General features: G+C 33.1%; 3 protein-coding genes across 6 annotated transcripts in view; 2 read left to right on the top strand and 1 right to left on the bottom strand.

Moving 5' to 3' along the window:
- Window positions 1-663: 663 nt before the first annotated feature.
- On the top strand, window positions 664-9,659 carry LOC106666323 (sarcosine dehydrogenase, mitochondrial). Of its 2 annotated transcripts, none has more exons than XM_014393426.2 (17): window positions 664-888; window positions 1,172-1,212; window positions 5,872-6,004; window positions 6,076-6,155; window positions 6,215-6,601; window positions 6,655-6,778; window positions 6,835-7,040; window positions 7,099-7,261; window positions 7,326-7,470; window positions 7,537-7,678; window positions 7,734-7,931; window positions 7,986-8,234; window positions 8,307-8,455; window positions 8,511-8,767; window positions 8,824-8,986; window positions 9,048-9,155; window positions 9,228-9,659. In XM_014393426.2, the coding sequence occupies exons 2-17, from the start codon at window positions 1,189-1,191 to the stop codon at window positions 9,409-9,411; spliced, it is 2,712 nt and encodes a 903-aa protein (XP_014248912.1). In that variant the 5' UTR covers window positions 664-888; window positions 1,172-1,188; the 3' UTR covers window positions 9,412-9,659. The 2 variants fall into 2 exon arrangements, with proteins under 2 accessions (XP_014248912.1, XP_014248913.1); XM_014393427.1 differs by lacking the exon at window positions 664-888 and adding an exon at window positions 922-939.
- On the bottom strand, window positions 9,460-14,315 carry LOC106666325 (peptidyl-prolyl cis-trans isomerase-like 3). The gene is made up of 5 exons (XM_014393429.2): window positions 14,256-14,315; window positions 10,213-10,287; window positions 9,972-10,133; window positions 9,777-9,895; window positions 9,460-9,646 (listed from the first exon to the last, which is right to left on the bottom strand). The coding sequence occupies exons 1-5, from the start codon at window positions 14,256-14,258 to the stop codon at window positions 9,520-9,522; spliced, it is 486 nt and encodes a 161-aa protein (XP_014248915.1). The 5' UTR covers window positions 14,259-14,315; the 3' UTR covers window positions 9,460-9,519.
- A 97-nt stretch (window positions 14,316-14,412) lies between these two features.
- LOC106666322 (zinc finger CCCH domain-containing protein 13) overlaps window positions 14,413-18,428 on the top strand; it is a 29,964-nt gene continuing 25,948 nt past the window's right edge. For all 3 annotated transcript variants that reach the window (XR_002910471.1, XM_014393425.2, XM_014393423.2), the window contains exon 1: window positions 14,413-15,101. The gene's annotated coding sequence lies outside the window, so the exon portion shown is untranslated. The remainder of the gene's footprint in view (window positions 15,102-18,428) is intronic.

The raw sequence follows: 18,428 nt of genomic DNA, 5'->3' as shown, positions 1-18,428 counted from the left end.
AGGAAACAAATATTAAAAAACTAGTTCGCACTTTGTTAACTTTGGTAAGATCAAATTGTGTCCGTGTGTGATCACATGCAAAATCCAGTTGGTAAGTAGTGCATATTGATGATGGTATTACATTGGATGTAAGCCTTCATAATCAATATTTATTACATTCACATATAGTTAAGACGTAGAATTTTGTCATCAATTTATTATCATAAGATTACAGTAGTTTTTTTTAAAACAAAACAGCTTGTTAACTATTCATTCCTTGTTTTTAATGATAAAAATACTTGTTTTAAGTTGAGCAAATAAAGTAATCAGTTGATTTTTTGCTGTAAGATTTTAAATTAAACAATTTTTTCTAGGGTCTAAAATCCATTTGTGATAAAAATTATTTTTAAAACTGATATTGGCTTCTTATCTTTTGGCAAAAAATTCATTTTTCATATCTCTGTTTGTTGTAAAATAAAACAGAACAAACAAATAAAGCATTAAACTATAATAAAATAATATAGAAACGTATTTTAATATTTATGTTATTAATAAAATCAATATTTGGTATATATATTAGCAAGTTGGGTGACAGGAATGTGTTTTGTCCAGGGATGTGGTTGTCCTTGAGATCCAAGAATAAAAATCATTAACATTTTCAACAACAAAAAAGCGTCTAAGTTAATATCTAAGTCAAAAAAGCCATTTTCAACCCACTTTCTCTCTGATACTTTGACAATCGTATCAGACAAGCCATTAGATTGTGCTCCCATCCCAACTCTGGATATTAGGGGGTCAAATACTCAATGTTATCTGTTTGATTGAGTCAACAAGCAATCAGTGGTAAGGCTCAGTTAAGAGAGCCACACCAGTATTTTAGAGCTTTGCCTAAGGAGAGGGACAGAATCAGTAAGTTCCATTCACATTCACATTCGTCCGTTTCATCCACAGTAACTCTGAGTAATTAAAACATCTTCCTTCATTTAGATAAGATTACAGCTTATTCTTCCAATAAAATCAGTGATCAAATGATGAGATATTTCTTGTTTATTTGATATCAGAATTTTTAAAATTGTGTTTACATAATCACTTATAAAGCTGTTCTCTTGTTTGCTACAATCCATTGTGATATTTCATGCTAATACAATTTAACTCATGATATTTCAGTACTTGCATTGATATTTATTTATAGGGCTTGGATAAGGCAAAATGCTCAAGATTCTCAAAAATAAGGTAATCCTTTAATTAATAATTTTTTAATTTTTTTAATGGATGTAAAAATGTATTTATACATATCTACAAATGTAGAACACAAGTTAATTTTTTTCTTATGAATACTTCAGCTTAAAATATTAACTATCATTCAATCATAAAAATAAATAATATAAGAACAAATATGTATAAAATATTTATTTATTTTTTTTTTTTTTCAATTCCACACACTCATTTCTTTGGCAAACATTTCATACTTCAAGTAGATTTAAAATTCACAATTGTTTAGTAGCATGATGAATAGTTTTTTATTTTAATTACCTTTTTTAACACTAGCCAATATAGGTTTGATGAAAAGTATTATATGTGACATATAAGATGTAACAGTTTATGTTATTTACAGATTTATACAAAATTTAATACAATCCTGTGATAAATAAATAACAATAAAATAACAACCACGATTAAAAACAAAAGCTTTGAAATTTTTCTGAGATAATCTTTTTAGACAAATAGGAATCAAAGAATTAAATTGTGTTTAGGAACAAAGCTATTGTAATTATTTCATTTATTAAATGACACTTTCCTTTCCTCCCTCTTCCAAATAAACTGCTAGCTTAATGAGTACAAATGAGTTTATTTTAGATTGTGTTATTATTTAATTATTTGTTTGCTGCACTTGTTTTATCGACTATAAAACAATTGTTGATATTCCTTGTTTTCTTTGGCATAAACTCTTTGTTCAAAAAACAGTACAGCGTGCCGTTCAATAGACCAAACAGTTAACAGAATTTTGGTTGTAATGACTTATATAATGAATATATATNCAATGAAAAATATAACAATTTTAAAAATGCTGAGAAATTTTTTGCTGGTTGCTTTTTGCTATGACCGTAACATTTTAAATTAAAAATGAGATTTATTTATATAAATAAAATAAATAAAAACTGCATTGATGTAAATTGCTTATAAATATTAATTTAATAAAATTTGTTTAAAAAAAAAGATAGAATATTTTATGTTCTAAAGTAAACAATACTGTCATAAAAATTAAAACAATATTTTTGTAAAAATACATTGTTTTTTTTTAAACCAAAAAACCAACAATGTAAATATTTATTTAGAAATATTGATTTAAACTTAAATCTTTAATTATTAATCATATTTTTAGCTGAATTCTTTTGATTACCAATTGGCACAATGTTTATTTATTTAACATGTTTTTTGTATAAACTTTGATAAGGTTTTTGTTGTTTTGTTTTTCAAGCTGATATTCTTTAACTGGTGGCTTATTTTCAATGGGATAAACAGGAAACATTTAAAGGTCACTGTCAATGACAAAGCCAATCAAGCCCCACTATTATGCTGTATTTATTTGTAAAAAAATTCATATTTTTTTGACCTTGGATGTTGTTTATTTACAAATCAGTTCAACAACTTTTTCATTTATTTAATCTGAATTTTGACAATTTGAAGGTGATATAATTTTGACATTCTCAATCTTCTTTATTTATCTTATCAAATGGCTTTGAAAACTTATTTTTCTGGTAGTTAGCTAATTTTAGTCCTGGAGATAATTTGCAGATAATAAGAGAAATGGTATTTTTTGTATGGCTGTATATAGCCAATTTATCTAGGAAGTTTAGAAGCCAAAAGACCTAATTCACCGTGAAATGAACAGAATGAATCAAAATCAAAATGTGCTAATTATCTACAGTTTATTTTACCTCAGTCAATCTACAATAGGATTTAGAAAGGGAAATCAAATCTTTCATTTAGATAATTTAATTTAATATTTATACAATAATCAAAAAACAGAAAGATAAGCCCATTGTTAAAAAATTAAAATGTTACTAAAGATATGGTGAAAAGTTCTAAGGATATACTGGTCAAAGAATAGACAAAGACAAGTCAAAAATTAGTTTATTTGCTGAGCATTGTCATCTGAGAGAAAAATTAAATGATAACGTAAAACAAAATATTGTAAAATGAACAGCCTGTTCTCAGTAAATTTAACTTATGCTTCAGAGCAGGAGTTGTGAGCTCACAAATAGTTTTATACATATATAATATAATAATAATAATAATAAAATAAACAAAAAACAGATTTATTCAAAGTAGTGGTAGCTATATGCATTCCATTTATTTGACTATTGTGATTTTTGTAATTTTTTAAATAATTATTTTTTTAAACATATTAATTTTAAAAATTCTTTTCTTTAATTATCTATATTTAAAAAAATTAAATTTATCATAAGAGGAAAACTAATTTATATAAATTTTGTTTAAAACTGGCTGAAGAATATTTTGTAAAAGTTTAAATTTTCTATTGTATATTATTATTATATAACTTTTTTTTTACCAAATCATCAATATGAAACAAAGTTTAATTTATTGTCACAAATCATTCTCAAATATTTAACTTGTTTAGAAAAGGCTATAATCAGGCAATTTCAGTTAAATGAATTTACATAAGAATGTAATATTATATTTTCATTTGTTTTGATTTGAGATGCTAAATTGTATGATTTTAGTTTTAAGTGTATTTAAAAGTATGAAATTACTATCTAACCACGTTTTAATTACCATTATTTCATCATTAATATTTTTGTGTGGTGATTAGTGACCGTTAGTCGATGATTATTCAGAAATCGTGAGATGCGGTCTGGTAATCAACCAGACTTCTCATGATTTCTGAATAATCATTAATATTTTAACATCATTAATATAACATCATAATTCTTGCCAGAAAAAAGTATAACTGTAACATCAGTGAATCCCAATATTTTACCAGAAAGTTTTAGTTTATGTAAATCGTTAATGTAATTTAAAAATATTACAGGCTGTAAAACACTTCCTTGTAGAACACCACAGTTATTATAATTGGGATTGTTAAAAGTTTGGTTTATTTTAGTTTATTGAGACCTATTTAACAAAATAATCAAAATTAATGAAGTTACAAACTGATAATTCTTTAATATCAATATTGAAAAGTATTTCAAGCAATACTGCATGATTTACAGAATCAAATGCCTTTGAGATATCCAAGAACTTGATAACTTGTGAATTGAACTATAACTCTACTTTTATATATAAGAGATCTATATAAAATCAGAAGCCTCAAAAAGTGCATCTTCTGCAGATTTTCATGATTGAAATCTATATTGGTTTGGGGACAATTATTTTGTTATCAGAAAGAAAATCAACAATTGTTTTTTAAAATCTTTTTCCAAAATTTTACTTAGTGATGGTGTAAGGAAGATAGGCCTGTAATTATGAGCATCACTCTTTGAGCCCGGTTTATAAAAAGGGATTATAATAGATTTTTTTTTTAAATTCCATGAAGAAATGTCCAACTTTAAAAGATAAATAATAAATTGGGTTAGAGGAAGGAATATTATAGAAAAAAAATTTGATTAATTATACTGAAAGGTGTTTTTATCTTTGTAATCTATTTAACATACATAAAAGTTCTTGATGGAATATTGGTTTTAGCCAAGAAAAATTTAATATAGAAGAGTTTGAACAAGATAGTCTATCAATTTCATTATTTGATTTTAAATGAGTTGATTTAAAAATAATGCTGTTTTATAATTGGACCAACATTGGCAAAAAAATATTAAAGCAGTACTATTTCAGCCTTTTCTACTATAATTTTTCATTTATCGAATCAGCAATATTAATAGTTTGCTCATTGAAATTTCTTTTGTCATTAGTTACTTTTCTAATTAACTCCCAGACATTTTTAGTGTTAAGGCTATTTGATTCAATTTTGCCTTTATGGTAGTTATACTTTGCCTTTCTTATTATTTTATTTAAAGTATTTCTATATTTGGAGTAAAACAGCTTTAGTTTTTTATCGTTAGGGTATTTCACTATTTTTCAATGAATGAGTCCGGTTTTCTAATAGAAGTAACAATTCCTTTTGTAATCCATTCCTTAATTTTTGTAAATTACTTTTATGGCTTTACAAATATCATAGAGTTCTAAGAATATAATGGTCAAAGAATAGATTGAATTTTCTATTAGACAAAATCATTTGTATAACCTTTATAAAACAACAAAGTTCGTAAGGTTCAAAGAGTGAATTCTTGTTAATTAAATTATAAAATTACAATATTCAACATGGTAAAACATAAAAATGTGCTTTGGAATACAATAGTTGCAAGAGAGTTAAAAGAAGAGCGTTTAAATTAAAAAAATAATAAATTCAAACAGTTCACACCCACACAAACCTTCACACTCGATTAACTTGACAAACTGCATCCTTGCTGTAAAGCTGACGGTTGTTCTCTCTCTCAAAAGACACAACAGGCCATTATAACAACTGTGAAATGTTATGTGAAGTATGTTAATGAAAATGATTAGTCTGTATTGTAGTCTTGTTGGATAGCATTGTGCTTTTTACGTAAGATTATATCTGGCAGACTAAATCAGCAAAATAGATGGATTATGATAACAAATATCCAAGCTACATTTATAAAATTATTTCAAGGATTTAAACCTTTAATAATAGGTTCTAGGAGTTTAATTAACTCTACTGCAGATTTGAAAGAAAAAAAAAATGGCAGTCTTCTTAGCTATATTCATAATTATACATATATATTAAAAAAATAAAATAAAAATATATATAATAATTAATTGTTAATTATGTATTATATAATTTTTGTTTTGTTTTAGGCGGGCCTGAGGCCATTAACACATAGTGATATTATTTCAAAACATTTTCCAGCACTTTCGTTTGTAAATTACAATTCAACAGATGTAAGGGCAACTGCGCCATTGCCCGACAGCGCAGATGTAGTCATCATAGGTACAATCTTTTAATAAATTAAATTAATATTAAACAGTTGATGATGTATATAAATATGATATTTGTATTAGGTGGAGGAAGCGCAGGGTGTAACACACTTTACCAACTTTCAAAGCGTGGTTTGAAGGCAGTTCTACTTGAAAGAGCACAGGTAATTTTTTTGTCTAAAGAAAATTTAAGATCTAAGATGGTATTTATGAAAATATGTAGGTAACTGCTGGGGAGACATGGCACAGCGCCGGACTCATAATGCAGATGCGAGCCAACGATATTGAGATTCAACTTAGATCGACAACCAAGAACCTTCTGGCCAGCTTGCAAGAAGAGACTGGAATCGACCCCGGATGGCACAACAATGGAGGTCTGTACATAGCACGTTCCAAGATCAGACTCGACGAGTACAAGCGAATGAGCACCCTAGCTAAAAATTTTGGAATTGAAACATCCATACTTACTCCCGATGAGACGAAAGACCTCTTCCCTCTCATTGACAAAGAGAAAGTTTTTGGATCACTTTATTGTCCGAGTGATGGGGTTGTTGACCCAACAGCATATTGCAAAGCACTAACAACTGCTGCAATAAACCATGGCGGTCAAGTAAGTCCAATTAAACAAATATCTATATTTTTTAATTATATTTGCTCTTACAGGTCATAGAACATTGTCCTGTTACAAAAATAATAATAGGAAAAAGTCAATATGGTTACAAACAAGTTGAAGGTGTTGTTACAAATGATGGTGTAGTAAAAACAAAATATCTTGTAAATTCAACAGGTATTTTTATTTTTTCAATTTAAATTAAAGAAATTTAATGTAATGGAAAATTAAAGGAGCTTGGGCTGGAGAGCTTGCTCAGATGGCAGGTCTTCAACTGCCAATTGTTTCACTCAAGCATGCTTATGTGGTCAGTAATCCTATGTCTTCGGTGGTTGGACTTCCGAACGTTAGGGATTCTGATGGAAGGATTTACTTTCGTGTAAAAGGCGATACGCTTTGTGTAGGCGGCTTTGAGCACAATCCAATCATGCTTGATAAGGTAGCGTTATAATAAAACAAACATCTGTCAAGTATGTTATATAGTTTAATTCATTCAGATGCCTGACGATCATGCGTTTGACTTGTTCGAGCTCGACTGGAAGGTCTTTGAAGCACACATGCAAAGGGCTTGTGAGATGGTGCCATGTTTTGAAACGGCAGGGATTAAGACAACAGTCTGCGGCTCGGAATCTTTCACACCAGATCTCAAGCCGTTGTTAGGTACATTTGAAGCTAAAATGCAATAATTGTTTTCTACTATGATTTATTTTATTGTTGAATAAAGGTGAAGATCCGAGGTTAAATGGATTCTTCCACAGCTGTGGCTACAATGCTGCTGGCGTTGTCTTAAGTGGGGGATGTGGTGAACAATTGGCCAACTGGATCATTAACGGACGCCCTGACTTTCACATGTACGCTTACGACATCAGGTATGACATAAAACTAATGCTTGTGTACTTTATTGTTTTAATAATTTTTTTTTTTTTTTTTCGAAGGAGGTTCACCCCAGATCAAATGGAAAGTAAAACATGGGTCTTGGAAAGGTGCCATGAAAGTTATGTGAACAACTACAAAGTTGTATTTCCACATGAACAACCTCTTGCTGGCCGCAATTTTAAACAGGATCCATTTTATGAGGTATTAAAATTTTTATAAATTCTTTATACGATTGATTCATGTTAGTTTTTGTTAGGAACTACTAGTTTCTGGAGCTGTGTATGAGCAGGCTCAGGGTTATGAGCGTCCTGGGTGGTTCAATCCACAAGGGTACACACCAATACCACCTTATGATTGGTATGGGGCATACGGATGTACAAGAAACTTAGACAAACGCTATTTCAATCTTCAAAAAGGTGACAAGACATTTGGATTCTCAAAGCATCACATGGCTGTGAGTATTGTTTATTGATAAAATTTACGAGAAACTAAACGATTCATGTTTCAGGTCGGGTCTGAATGCCTCGCCTGCAGGGAATCAGTCGTTGTTATGGACTTTTCGTATTTTTGCAAAATGTACATGGTCGGCCCTGATACGAGGAAAGCTGCTGACTGGATCTTCACAGCCGACACTAATGTCCCCATTGGTAAAGCTGTATATTCATGCTTGTTGAACAAACAGGGGAGGATCGAAGCGGATTTGCTTGTAACACCAATAACTTCTGGAAGCGGAACACAAGCTGATCCAATCTTCAAAGTAAATTAACATTTAAAAACTTGAATATAAAATAAAATCTTATGTGAACTTTAATTTTTTTAATTTTTATAGGGGCTTGGAATGTTTATCGTGGCTGGAGGTGCTTCAGCCTCACAGACGAAAGCTCATATATCGTCTGTAATCAGAGAAAAAGGATTCCGAGTCGATATCGCTGATTTATCCTCAAAAGTCGGTCTACTGGCTATCCAAGGACCTGCCAGGTATGAAAATGTTTAAATTAATGTATTCATGTCACATTTTTGCCTCCTTTCATAGCCGGGAGTTGCTCCAGACGTTAGTCGACTGTGATTTAAGCGAGCAAGCCTTCCCGTACGGTGCTTCAAAAATTATGAAGTTCGCCGGACACCAGGTCAGAGGTATGCGTACAAGCTTTGTTGGGGAACTCGGCTGGGAAATCCACGTCCCATCACACGCCGCACTCCCAGTTTACCTCGCGTTGTGGGAGCAAGGAAGGAAATTCGGATTAAGGCATGCTGGTTATCGTGCACTCTACTCTCTTCGATCAGAAAAAGGTATTCAATTCTGCATAGTTGTTTTGTCAAGGTTAAAAAAAAATTTTTTTTCTAAGGCTACACATTATGGAATTCTGATGTGAGAGTAGATGACAACCCTGTAGAGGCAGGGTTGCAACACACTTGCAGAAAAGAGGGCAATTACTTAGGAAAACAAGCTGTTGAGGAAGCCATGGCAAATGGAATTAAAAAGAAACTAGTCTTCATAACAGTCTCTGAGTAAGTTAAATTGCTAATTTTATCTAAGTTTAGTTATTAAGTATTAATTCAATTTTTTTAGCCACGTTCCGCTCTATGGTATGGAGACTATTTGGAGGAATGGAGAAGTGGTCGGATTTTTGCGTCGAGGAGAATACGGATATTCACTCGGCTGCAGCATCGCTCAGGGGTAAATACTTGTGGGAAAAAATTAATAAATAAAAAATACATTTTTCAATGCTTTATCGTTATATTTGAATAGATATGTACGAGACCCAAGCGGCCAGAACGTAACCAGCGATTTCATCAGATCCGGCAATTACGAAGTCGAAGTTTTAGGCGAGAGGCACAAAGCCAGTGTCCACCTGAAGAGTCCGTTCGACCCCGAGAACAAAAGACTGCAAGGAATATACGAGGATCCTTTACCTGTCCAGTCATTTGCTTAAGAATTTTTGTTTTTTAGTGAATAGTTTAGATGTTAAGATTTTTTCTTCTTTTTTTGTATATACAAAACAATTTATTTACAATTTTCACAAGCTTATAAAAAATGTTTGCTATCCTGCAATTGGATTAGCGTGGATTGTTACACTGTTGATTTTTTTATCATTTAACGGCTTATAAGTTTTTGCGTTAACTGGAAGTTTTTCTAGTTCATCTAAAACTTCAAACCCATCAATTACTCTGAAAAAAAAAAAAAAGTTCTTTGTATGATATTTTTTATTGTTTTTTTGATATAATGAAAAATTATTAGTTGTTAAAATAAAACATTTTTTATTCATTTTAAAAAGTAGTTAATTAAATAAATAATTACCTTCCAAAAACTGTATATTTTAAATCCAAATGAGGCTGGGCACCATAAGTAAAAAAAAACTGGCTGCCGTTCGTATTAGGACCATTATTAGCCATTGACAAAATACCCCGTACATTATGCTAAAAACAAAAACAAAAAACGATGTAAAAATCGTCCATTGAAAAATTACAAGAATTTTTGTTTTGAACATATCACCTTCAAATTCTCTTTGAATTCGTCTTTGAACTTTTTGCCCCAAATCGAACTGCCACCCTTGCCGGTATGCGTTGGGTCACCAGTCTGCACGATGAAACCCTTTATGTTTCTGTGGAAAATGCACCCGTTGTAATAATCGCTTGCACACAGGGCTAGGAAATTCTGTGTGGAAAAAAATGATTAAACTCAGATTAAAATTAAAATTCTGTTGCTGTAATAAATAGATTCTCGCTGGACTTGCCTCACATGATTTTGGACATGCTTCACAGAAAAGCTCGAGTTTTATGTCACCAAGATCAGTATGGAGAGTAACAGCCTGAAATGGTTTTAAAAAAACTGATATATCATACAACTCTTGCATTTAATCTGAGTGGCATTTTTAAAATACTAAAACAATATTTATTTTATTAAAGCTGTTTAATTTAGGATTATAAATTTGATTTATGATTCATTTTGATTAACTGTATGAAATTATGTAATTTTCAATAGTACTTGAGCTAGGAAAAAGGAAAAAATTTACATTTCTTTATCATAAAAACTATAATCTAGTTTCTGACATTACAACACATTATAAATAACTAAACAAATAACAGGTTTAAACTCCAACAATATAACAGAAATTGATTTATTTGCTTTATTTATGTAATATTGGGTTTTTTCGGGACACTGGTCAAAGTGAATAAGTAAAGAACATTCCATTTACACACAACCTAGTGCTTTATATATATAAATATATATTTTTATGCCTCCTAAAATTCAAGACTTTTTTTCTGCTATGCCCAAATCAAACCAAACAGGTTTTAATTCTGGTGAAAGGTCAAGATCATTGCCAAGACAAAGATCTCCAATTGTTAAGAGAACATCCACATTTCCTGATAAAGATTAAATAAAAATGTATAGCATTTAGTGAATCCCAGGCTCTGAAGATGATCTTAATAAAGATCGAAACGTTTGCATAATAAAGAAAATGCTTTTCTAAACCTATAAAATAAAAATGTCTGGACCAGAAGCTGTCCTTAAAAATCAATTGCCCATTTAACCATGCCTCACGGGGTCCTTGTCAAAATTCCTTGACAATAACTGCTTTCGGTTGTTTCAAAAGATGATCAAAGCCTTGAGAGAAGATAACAGAGTCCTTTGGAAAAAAATCTTCAATTGAGAGAAGAGATAAAGGCTCTAAGGGACGTCACTGTGAAACAGCAGAATATGGTCAAACTTGTGGACTTCAAGACTTGTCATTCCAACTTAATTTTTAGAGGCATTCATTCCTTACACTGAGGGCATTGTTTGTAATTTCTACAAAGAATTTCAGGATGTCCAGATCTCTGAAATCTCTGTTAGTCTCCTTTGAATTCAAGCAAGAAAAGGTGGAGGTTCTCAAATTCCACGATTCCATAATTTTCATCCAGCAGGACCTCGCTATGAGTATGAAGCAGAGAATATTTAAATTTTTGGCTTTATGAAGAGAAATTATAAGAAACCTAGTGCGAAAGTTGCTGTGTTGAGTGATGTCATTAGATTTGGGAGACTTTCTTTCTTTACGCTGGTGCCTTTCTACTGGTTTAAACCTTGGGTATTCTAATAGCTTGAAGAAATAATCAGCGCTACTGGGAGCCGATGGTTCTCCACTTGCTTCTACTTTGATGGATCTACTCCAACTCTTCTTTTACCTCGACCTTTAAGTCTATTTGATTTGATGCCGTCTGTCGTAAGATCAATAAATAATATGTAAATTTAAATTCTATTAAGTTTACGTCCTACAATGTCAATGGATTGCAGTCAAAGTTAAATGTCTCTTTGTTTTGTAAACTTGCTTAAGGATTTCAAAATTTTTATTTTATTGGAGACTTTCGTCATGGGACTTGAATCCTGTGGAAAATCTTTTGCCGATTATAAATTGTTTTGGGCGTGCCATGGAAGATACTATTTTTATAATTACAAAAACAATCAACAATAAAACTAAATTTGTTAGTCGCCAATGGTTCTTCCTGAAGTGCTCTGTCCTCTTCTCTCGACGATGTCATCCTTTAAAACGCTTAAAGAAGTAATTACTTCGCCCACCATGGCCACTTTACAAGTGGCTGAGAATCAAATCCTGATTACACATTTGAAAAATGGCAAAAAGGGAAAATTTTGAAAGGTTGTAGATTGGATTTGGTGTCCGTGTCAATTCAGGTCACGACAGCTTGAGTGGTTAGAGCATCAGCGTATCCTACTTGTGACACAACTTTTTCACCTCAACCAAGACTTTAGATAAAAAATATACTTAATCAAAATAATTAATATGGAAACTTACAACTGCTAAATATATAAGGATTAATTTGTTATTTTGTGTATATTAGAACAAGGTTACTTGAAATTAAATAAATATTGCATCAATTAAAATAATTTTGTATTACAACTTTGGCTGGTGATGAAGTCCAATATTTCATGGCTTGCACACTGGAAATATTTATTTGAAAGTATCCTCCTATCCTTAGACAACCTTTGTGACTGGTACAATTATTTTTCAATTCTTAACAGTCAAATTAAAAATCAACATCACGAAGAATGCCAGTCTTGTGTCCAAGCAACTACACATACAAAGAATAAATTTCTCCCACATTGTTCAACCTACATAACGACAATTTTGACTGTCTCTGTCTCAATGAGTTGTGATAGCTATTTAAGCTAAGAAGCGGGGGAACAGGATGTTTGAATTTAACCAAAACTTCCGAATTAACCTAGATACCAAAAAAGAATGGAACGAGAGGGAAACACCTCTTTTAAGAATGGCACCATCCTTTGGTAGACAGATAGATCTAGAACACAAGAAGGTACAGGGGCAGGAGTATTTGGACCTGGAACAAATACTCAGAACCCATGGGAAAATACACCAGTATCTTCCAAGTTGAGATTCATGCAATCGAAAGATGTACCCATCTCAACCTAAGTAAAGGGTACAAAAACAAGGATACAGCTATCATGTCAGATAGCCAAGCATCCATCAAAGCACTAAGCGCAAATATCATTAGTTAGAGGATGGTTCTGCAAAACCAAACTAAACATGCAGAACAAAGTCAGCCTCTGCTGGGTCCCAATACACATGGGAGTAGAAAGAACGAGAAAGCAGACACCCTTGCAAGAAAAGGGGCTGCTACACCGCTGATAGGACCTGAACCCACACTATTAACGAGTATTTCAGGGAGAAGGACAAAAAGAAAATGAAGGAACTATGGAATTCACTCATTGGACACAGACAATCCAAGAATTTTCTAACGGAAGAAAAGAAATTACAGAATGTGTCAAGGGAAGCAGGAATAAACTGCGAATCCTAATAGGATTCCTAACAGGACACTGCAAGTTAAACGGACACTTAAAGAAGATTGGAATAATTCAAAATGGCACATGCAGATTCTGCAAAGAGGCAGAAGAGACACCAACACATCTACTAACAAACTGTGGAGCTACACTAGCCGGCGGAGGAAATATTTTGGGATGTATAATGTGACCATAGAGAAATAGGACTCACCGATGTGCTTTAGGCAGAGCACAGGGGATACAATAGCTCTTAAAGGGCGCAGTATACTATACCCTGGAATTATATAAGCACATAATTATAAGCGAGGGCGAGGTTTTGCACTTAAACTCGGCTGTTTGGATTACAGGGGAATTTGTTCTTTGTGCTATCCGCTTTCCATTGAAACTGTATTCCATTTCTTGGCAGTGGTCCTCTCTGGGTGAGATTCAGTTATTGAGTGGCTCAAATATACGGTACTTAATTCATTACACTAGGCATGCATGGAATTACAGAGTTGTTCTTTCTCATTTTAACTGTTATTTCTCTTTTCTTTCCATTTATTTCCTAGGCTATTATTATCATCTCACTTTATTCTGTATTTTTTTTCTGATTGTTTATCCAACATCCTCTGGCAGATCCAAGATGTCCATAAATGTTTTGAAAGCACATTTGTCATTTTACTTAAATTCAATAAAGCATTAATATTATTAATTTTGTATCAGCCTGAGCCTTCTGGATTAAATATACAAATATACACTGTATTATTCTATTTTAAACAAGAGTTTTAAGCTTAATATTTCTCCGAGGTTTTACTTATAATTAAAAGGAATTTTCGCTATTAATTTTAAGAGAGACTTCGGTTTGTTCCTGTTTGAATAAATCCTGGCTTAGGATGGTGATTGAAACGATTTCTTCGACATTCTTCCACACCGTACCGATTTGACAGCACACAATTTTAAATTTTTTTTTTAACAAAGTGCCATTTAAAAATAAAAATTACGTACCATTTTTCCCCTTTTTTTTAATAAAAAACAAAAACAAAACAGATTGGGCTCGTGAATTGTTTTTGGGAAAAAATGTGGTTACAAAAGAGAAAGGCTCTTGTTTTCACGGTGCAAGAGCTTTCAAGATCACGGAATCCTAAAAACAGTATAAATCGTAAGAGTGAAATATAAAATTTACAGTGATTTTTAATGAAAAAGAAAAATAATCGCTAAAGGTTAAAATAAGGGGAAAGAAATAAAAGCAGAAAAGTCCTTGGAAGGAGAAGCGTTTTCCAGAGAGGGGCTCGTCCCTTTTCACGAAAGGAAGGAAATTACAAGAAATAGATCGTTTAAAATAATCAACCCAACGTCGAACAGTAAGAATTTTCCCAGTCGAGAGTCCGTCTCTGCCAGAAGGTCCGTAAAAAAAACAAAAAAAACAAAAAAAAACAAGACCATACAGATTTCGATACTGTTTTAATTCAGTTTCGACTGTTGTTAAAAAAACACATTTTTAATTTTTTGAAAAACCCCGTCTGAGCCCGTAAAAAAATCGCGGACTATTTTTTCGGTGAGAGGAGAAGGAAAAAGGCTTTGGAGCGAAAGGGAAGAAAATCGTGGGAAATTGTTTTTCGGGCAGTGTGTTTCTGTCGAGTGACGTCACCGTATTGATCCCGAGGAGGCGAAGAATCCTACGTCCCGTGAAAACGTCGTTCCGTGAATATCGCCATCTTGTTCTCGGGTGGTCGTTTAACTGCGGGACGAGTCCGAAAAACGTTGGCAGCCCGAGTCGTCCGTCCCGATTTTCGCCGAGAAGGAGTTTATATTTCTTCTTTTTACACCGTAGCCCAATCGAACGGACCTGAGGTAATTCCAGGCCGACAGGCCGTTTTCTTTTTTATAAAAACTTTTAATACTCGTTTTTACACCGACGTTCCGTCTCTCGGTTGCGAGAGGAAATTCGACCATCTTTCCGTCTCGACTAGGAAAATCTCTCTCCCTCGTGCTATACACCGTTTCACACGCTTCTTCATAACCCTCGTCCCATTTTACCACCCTCAAAACAGCTTAAACTTCCCTTAAAACACCAACAAAAAAATCATTTCTCCCATTTATTACCCGATTTTCTAGTGCACCCTTTCTCCCGACAATCCTCGGGACAAAGACCTCACGCTACCTCTTCGACCCAATCGTCCAACTTAAGACCGCAGTCGAATTTCCTCCCTTTGCCAAAAACAAAGAAAAAGGTGAACGCTTTGACTGCGTGCGGCCGAAAATGTTGCACGTTCTAACCAACAAAACCTTAAACAATTTGTAAACAAAGCGTACGCCTCGTTCGATTTTTAACTCAAACTCCGTCTCATTTTTAACCGGGACATTATTTTATAAATGTGATTAAAAAAAAATAACAAATATAAAAAAAAAATTACATCTACACAGCAACCTTCATTGCTTGGTGCATGTCATTTCACTTTTAAGTTCTGTCCTCGTGGAAAAACACTGTATAAATAAATAACTTAACCAATATGCCCATGAGGATTATTAGTGTCTTGATAGACTTGAGATTTTTAAAGCCATAACTGTGCTGTTTTATTCACTGCAGTCAAACATACAATTGTGTGATGATCTGGACTGGAGCCATTGCCCCTCCCTCGCATATCAACCCCAATCTGCTTCAATTTCGGGGGTGACAATTGTACATTAAGAGAAAAAAATCAAGCCTTTTAAACAACACATTTGTTTAATTTTTATCTTATTTTGCTGGATTAACATCATCAATATCTCGACAATGGGCCAGTAAAGAATTTTACCTTACCTCGGACCTTTATTTACCCTCAGCTAAGCTAAGACGTGTGGTTGCTAATAGTGAAGCTTAATTTCCTTTATTTTATGTTTTGCCTAAAGGTGGACATAAGGAATTCACCGAATCCCCACTAGTTGGGGATGGTTGTTCAGTTATTCATCGAGAAAAATATCCTGTACTCGTTGCACTCGGCTAATTGTCGGTTTCCTTGTCTGCTTCAAAGTGCCACGAATATTTGTGAAGTAGCAGAACACAAATCAACCACACATTTGGGAATCAACTGTACTAAACAGATAGCAGCTATAATTATCAATTTATACATGGTATTTAGTGACTCTCAATTAATGATTATTTAGAGATCATGAGAAGCAGTCTGGAGACATTGGCTACCCACCATTTTGAACAACACAACTTCGAATTCAACAATCCAAAAATATTAATCACAGAACAAAACAAACATAAACTTAACTTTTTGAAGAAATGTTTACGTCAACAGAAATAAACACAGCATCAATTACAGAACACATGTAAACTCAGTTGCAACTACGCTAATATAATTAATCAAATTCAATATCAGGAACATACATATAACACACAAAACGTAATACAACATATAAAACAATTATTGCACTCCACACATCAAACAATTCTACATAGTCTAATTCTTCAACATTTTGTCTCGCCTTTCCCTAATTATCCCCATCTATAATAATCCTGTAAGGCTAACCAGCCTGAATGGCAAACCATTACCCATTTTTCCCCCATTGATCGCTCCTTTCACCTCAAAAAAGACTACTTGTCAAAGAAAAATGGATTTCTATCCTGCTTCCTCCCCCAATCCTTCAAAATCCAACGTATATAAACAAAAAACATTAATATCTCCCTGGCACTCTCCACACGTCACACAGTAATGACTAATGACATCTACACAGAGAACACACATTTTGAGGGAGTACAAATACTTTGATTAAACCTAAAATTTCTATCGTATAAATTCATTTTCACAACTTATAATTTAAACAATTTTTATAAATCCCAGGCCCTGAAGATGATCTCAATAAAGATCGAAACGTTGGCACGATAAAGAAAATGTGTATCTAAACCTATATCACACCAGGCCGCATCTCATGATCTCCAAATAATCACTGCTATTTATTTTTCAAGAATAAACGATTCCTAACTAGTATAGGTAGGTGTATTAATGAAAGAACATCATAGCATTGTTTCTGTCGGTAAGAAATAGATTGGCTCAACATGTCTTGGAGTTCCTCGATCTGTACCAAGCTGAATCAACTATATAACGCTTCTCTTCCTAATCACCAAACCCGGAACGAGGTTTTTGCTGCATGGAAACGGATCAAAAGTAAGATGGGCAACATATTCTGTGACTGTGTTTGTAGCCATTACAAAAAAACATTAACTGCAGCTGCAGCAATGACAGTTTCACTGTTGTTCATCACGAATGGTAGTTTGGGATTTGTATGGCACTTGGCAAATACATATTCGCTGTTTCCATACAAAAGGGCTGGTTGTATGAACACCGCATGTGAGTATACATAGCCATATGGCAAATGCCAAGCAGATCATCTTGAGACAGCAAATGTTCGGCAACAATCGGCATTTGGCGAATACTGCGTGTCTGGAGACACGTAATATGTAGGTGTATTTGCTTATTTACTTGCTACAATCACATGCAAGTAAACATTCAATTGTGCATTATAACCCCTCCCAAAAAAAAAAAAAAATAAATAAAAGTATTTTCACTGAATTTCAAGGATTAACTCCATTAAATATCTCAAGGGCCAGTTGAGAAATATACTATTGTAAATGTAGATGCAATAATGTGAATAATATACTGTGCCCTTTGAGAGCTATTATGTCCCCCGTTCAGCACCTATAGCACACTAGTAAGTCCTACTTTCAGTGGTTGAATTTCTTCTATGGTTACATTGGCAGCAAGTGTGACCCCACGGTTTGTCAGTAGGTGTGTTGGTGTTTCCTCTGCTTCCACTGCAGAATCTGCACTTATCGTGTTGGATTATACCTATCTTACTCGTATGTCCATTCTTCAGTGCCCTGTTAAGAATTCCTGTTATGATTTGAAGTTGTTTGTTGCTTCCTTTAATGCATTCTGTTGCTTCTTTCCCTTCCAAAACTTTCTAGAAGGCTTTTAGATTGTGTTCAATGAGTGAATACTACTGTTTCCTTATTTTCATTTTGTCCTTTTGTCTAAAGGCAGCTCCAGACATGTGGAATACGCCGTTGAATATTAGCTAAGTCTTGCAATGCTCATCTTGGCATTGGCCAAATAGTGAGCCAATGTATGTATACATACGGGGTTTGTACAATCACCCAGCTGTTGTGGAAACAGCTAATACGTGTTTGCCAAG

Source organism: Cimex lectularius, unplaced genomic scaffold (genome assembly GCF_000648675.2).
Source record: "Cimex lectularius strain Harlan isolate CLEC.00 unplaced genomic scaffold, Clec_2.1 scaffold62, whole genome shotgun sequence".
Taxonomy (NCBI): domain Eukaryota; kingdom Metazoa; phylum Arthropoda; class Insecta; order Hemiptera; family Cimicidae; genus Cimex; species Cimex lectularius.
The sequence above is the reverse complement of the archived record's forward strand: the minus strand, read 5'-3'. Positions and strand labels throughout refer to the sequence as shown.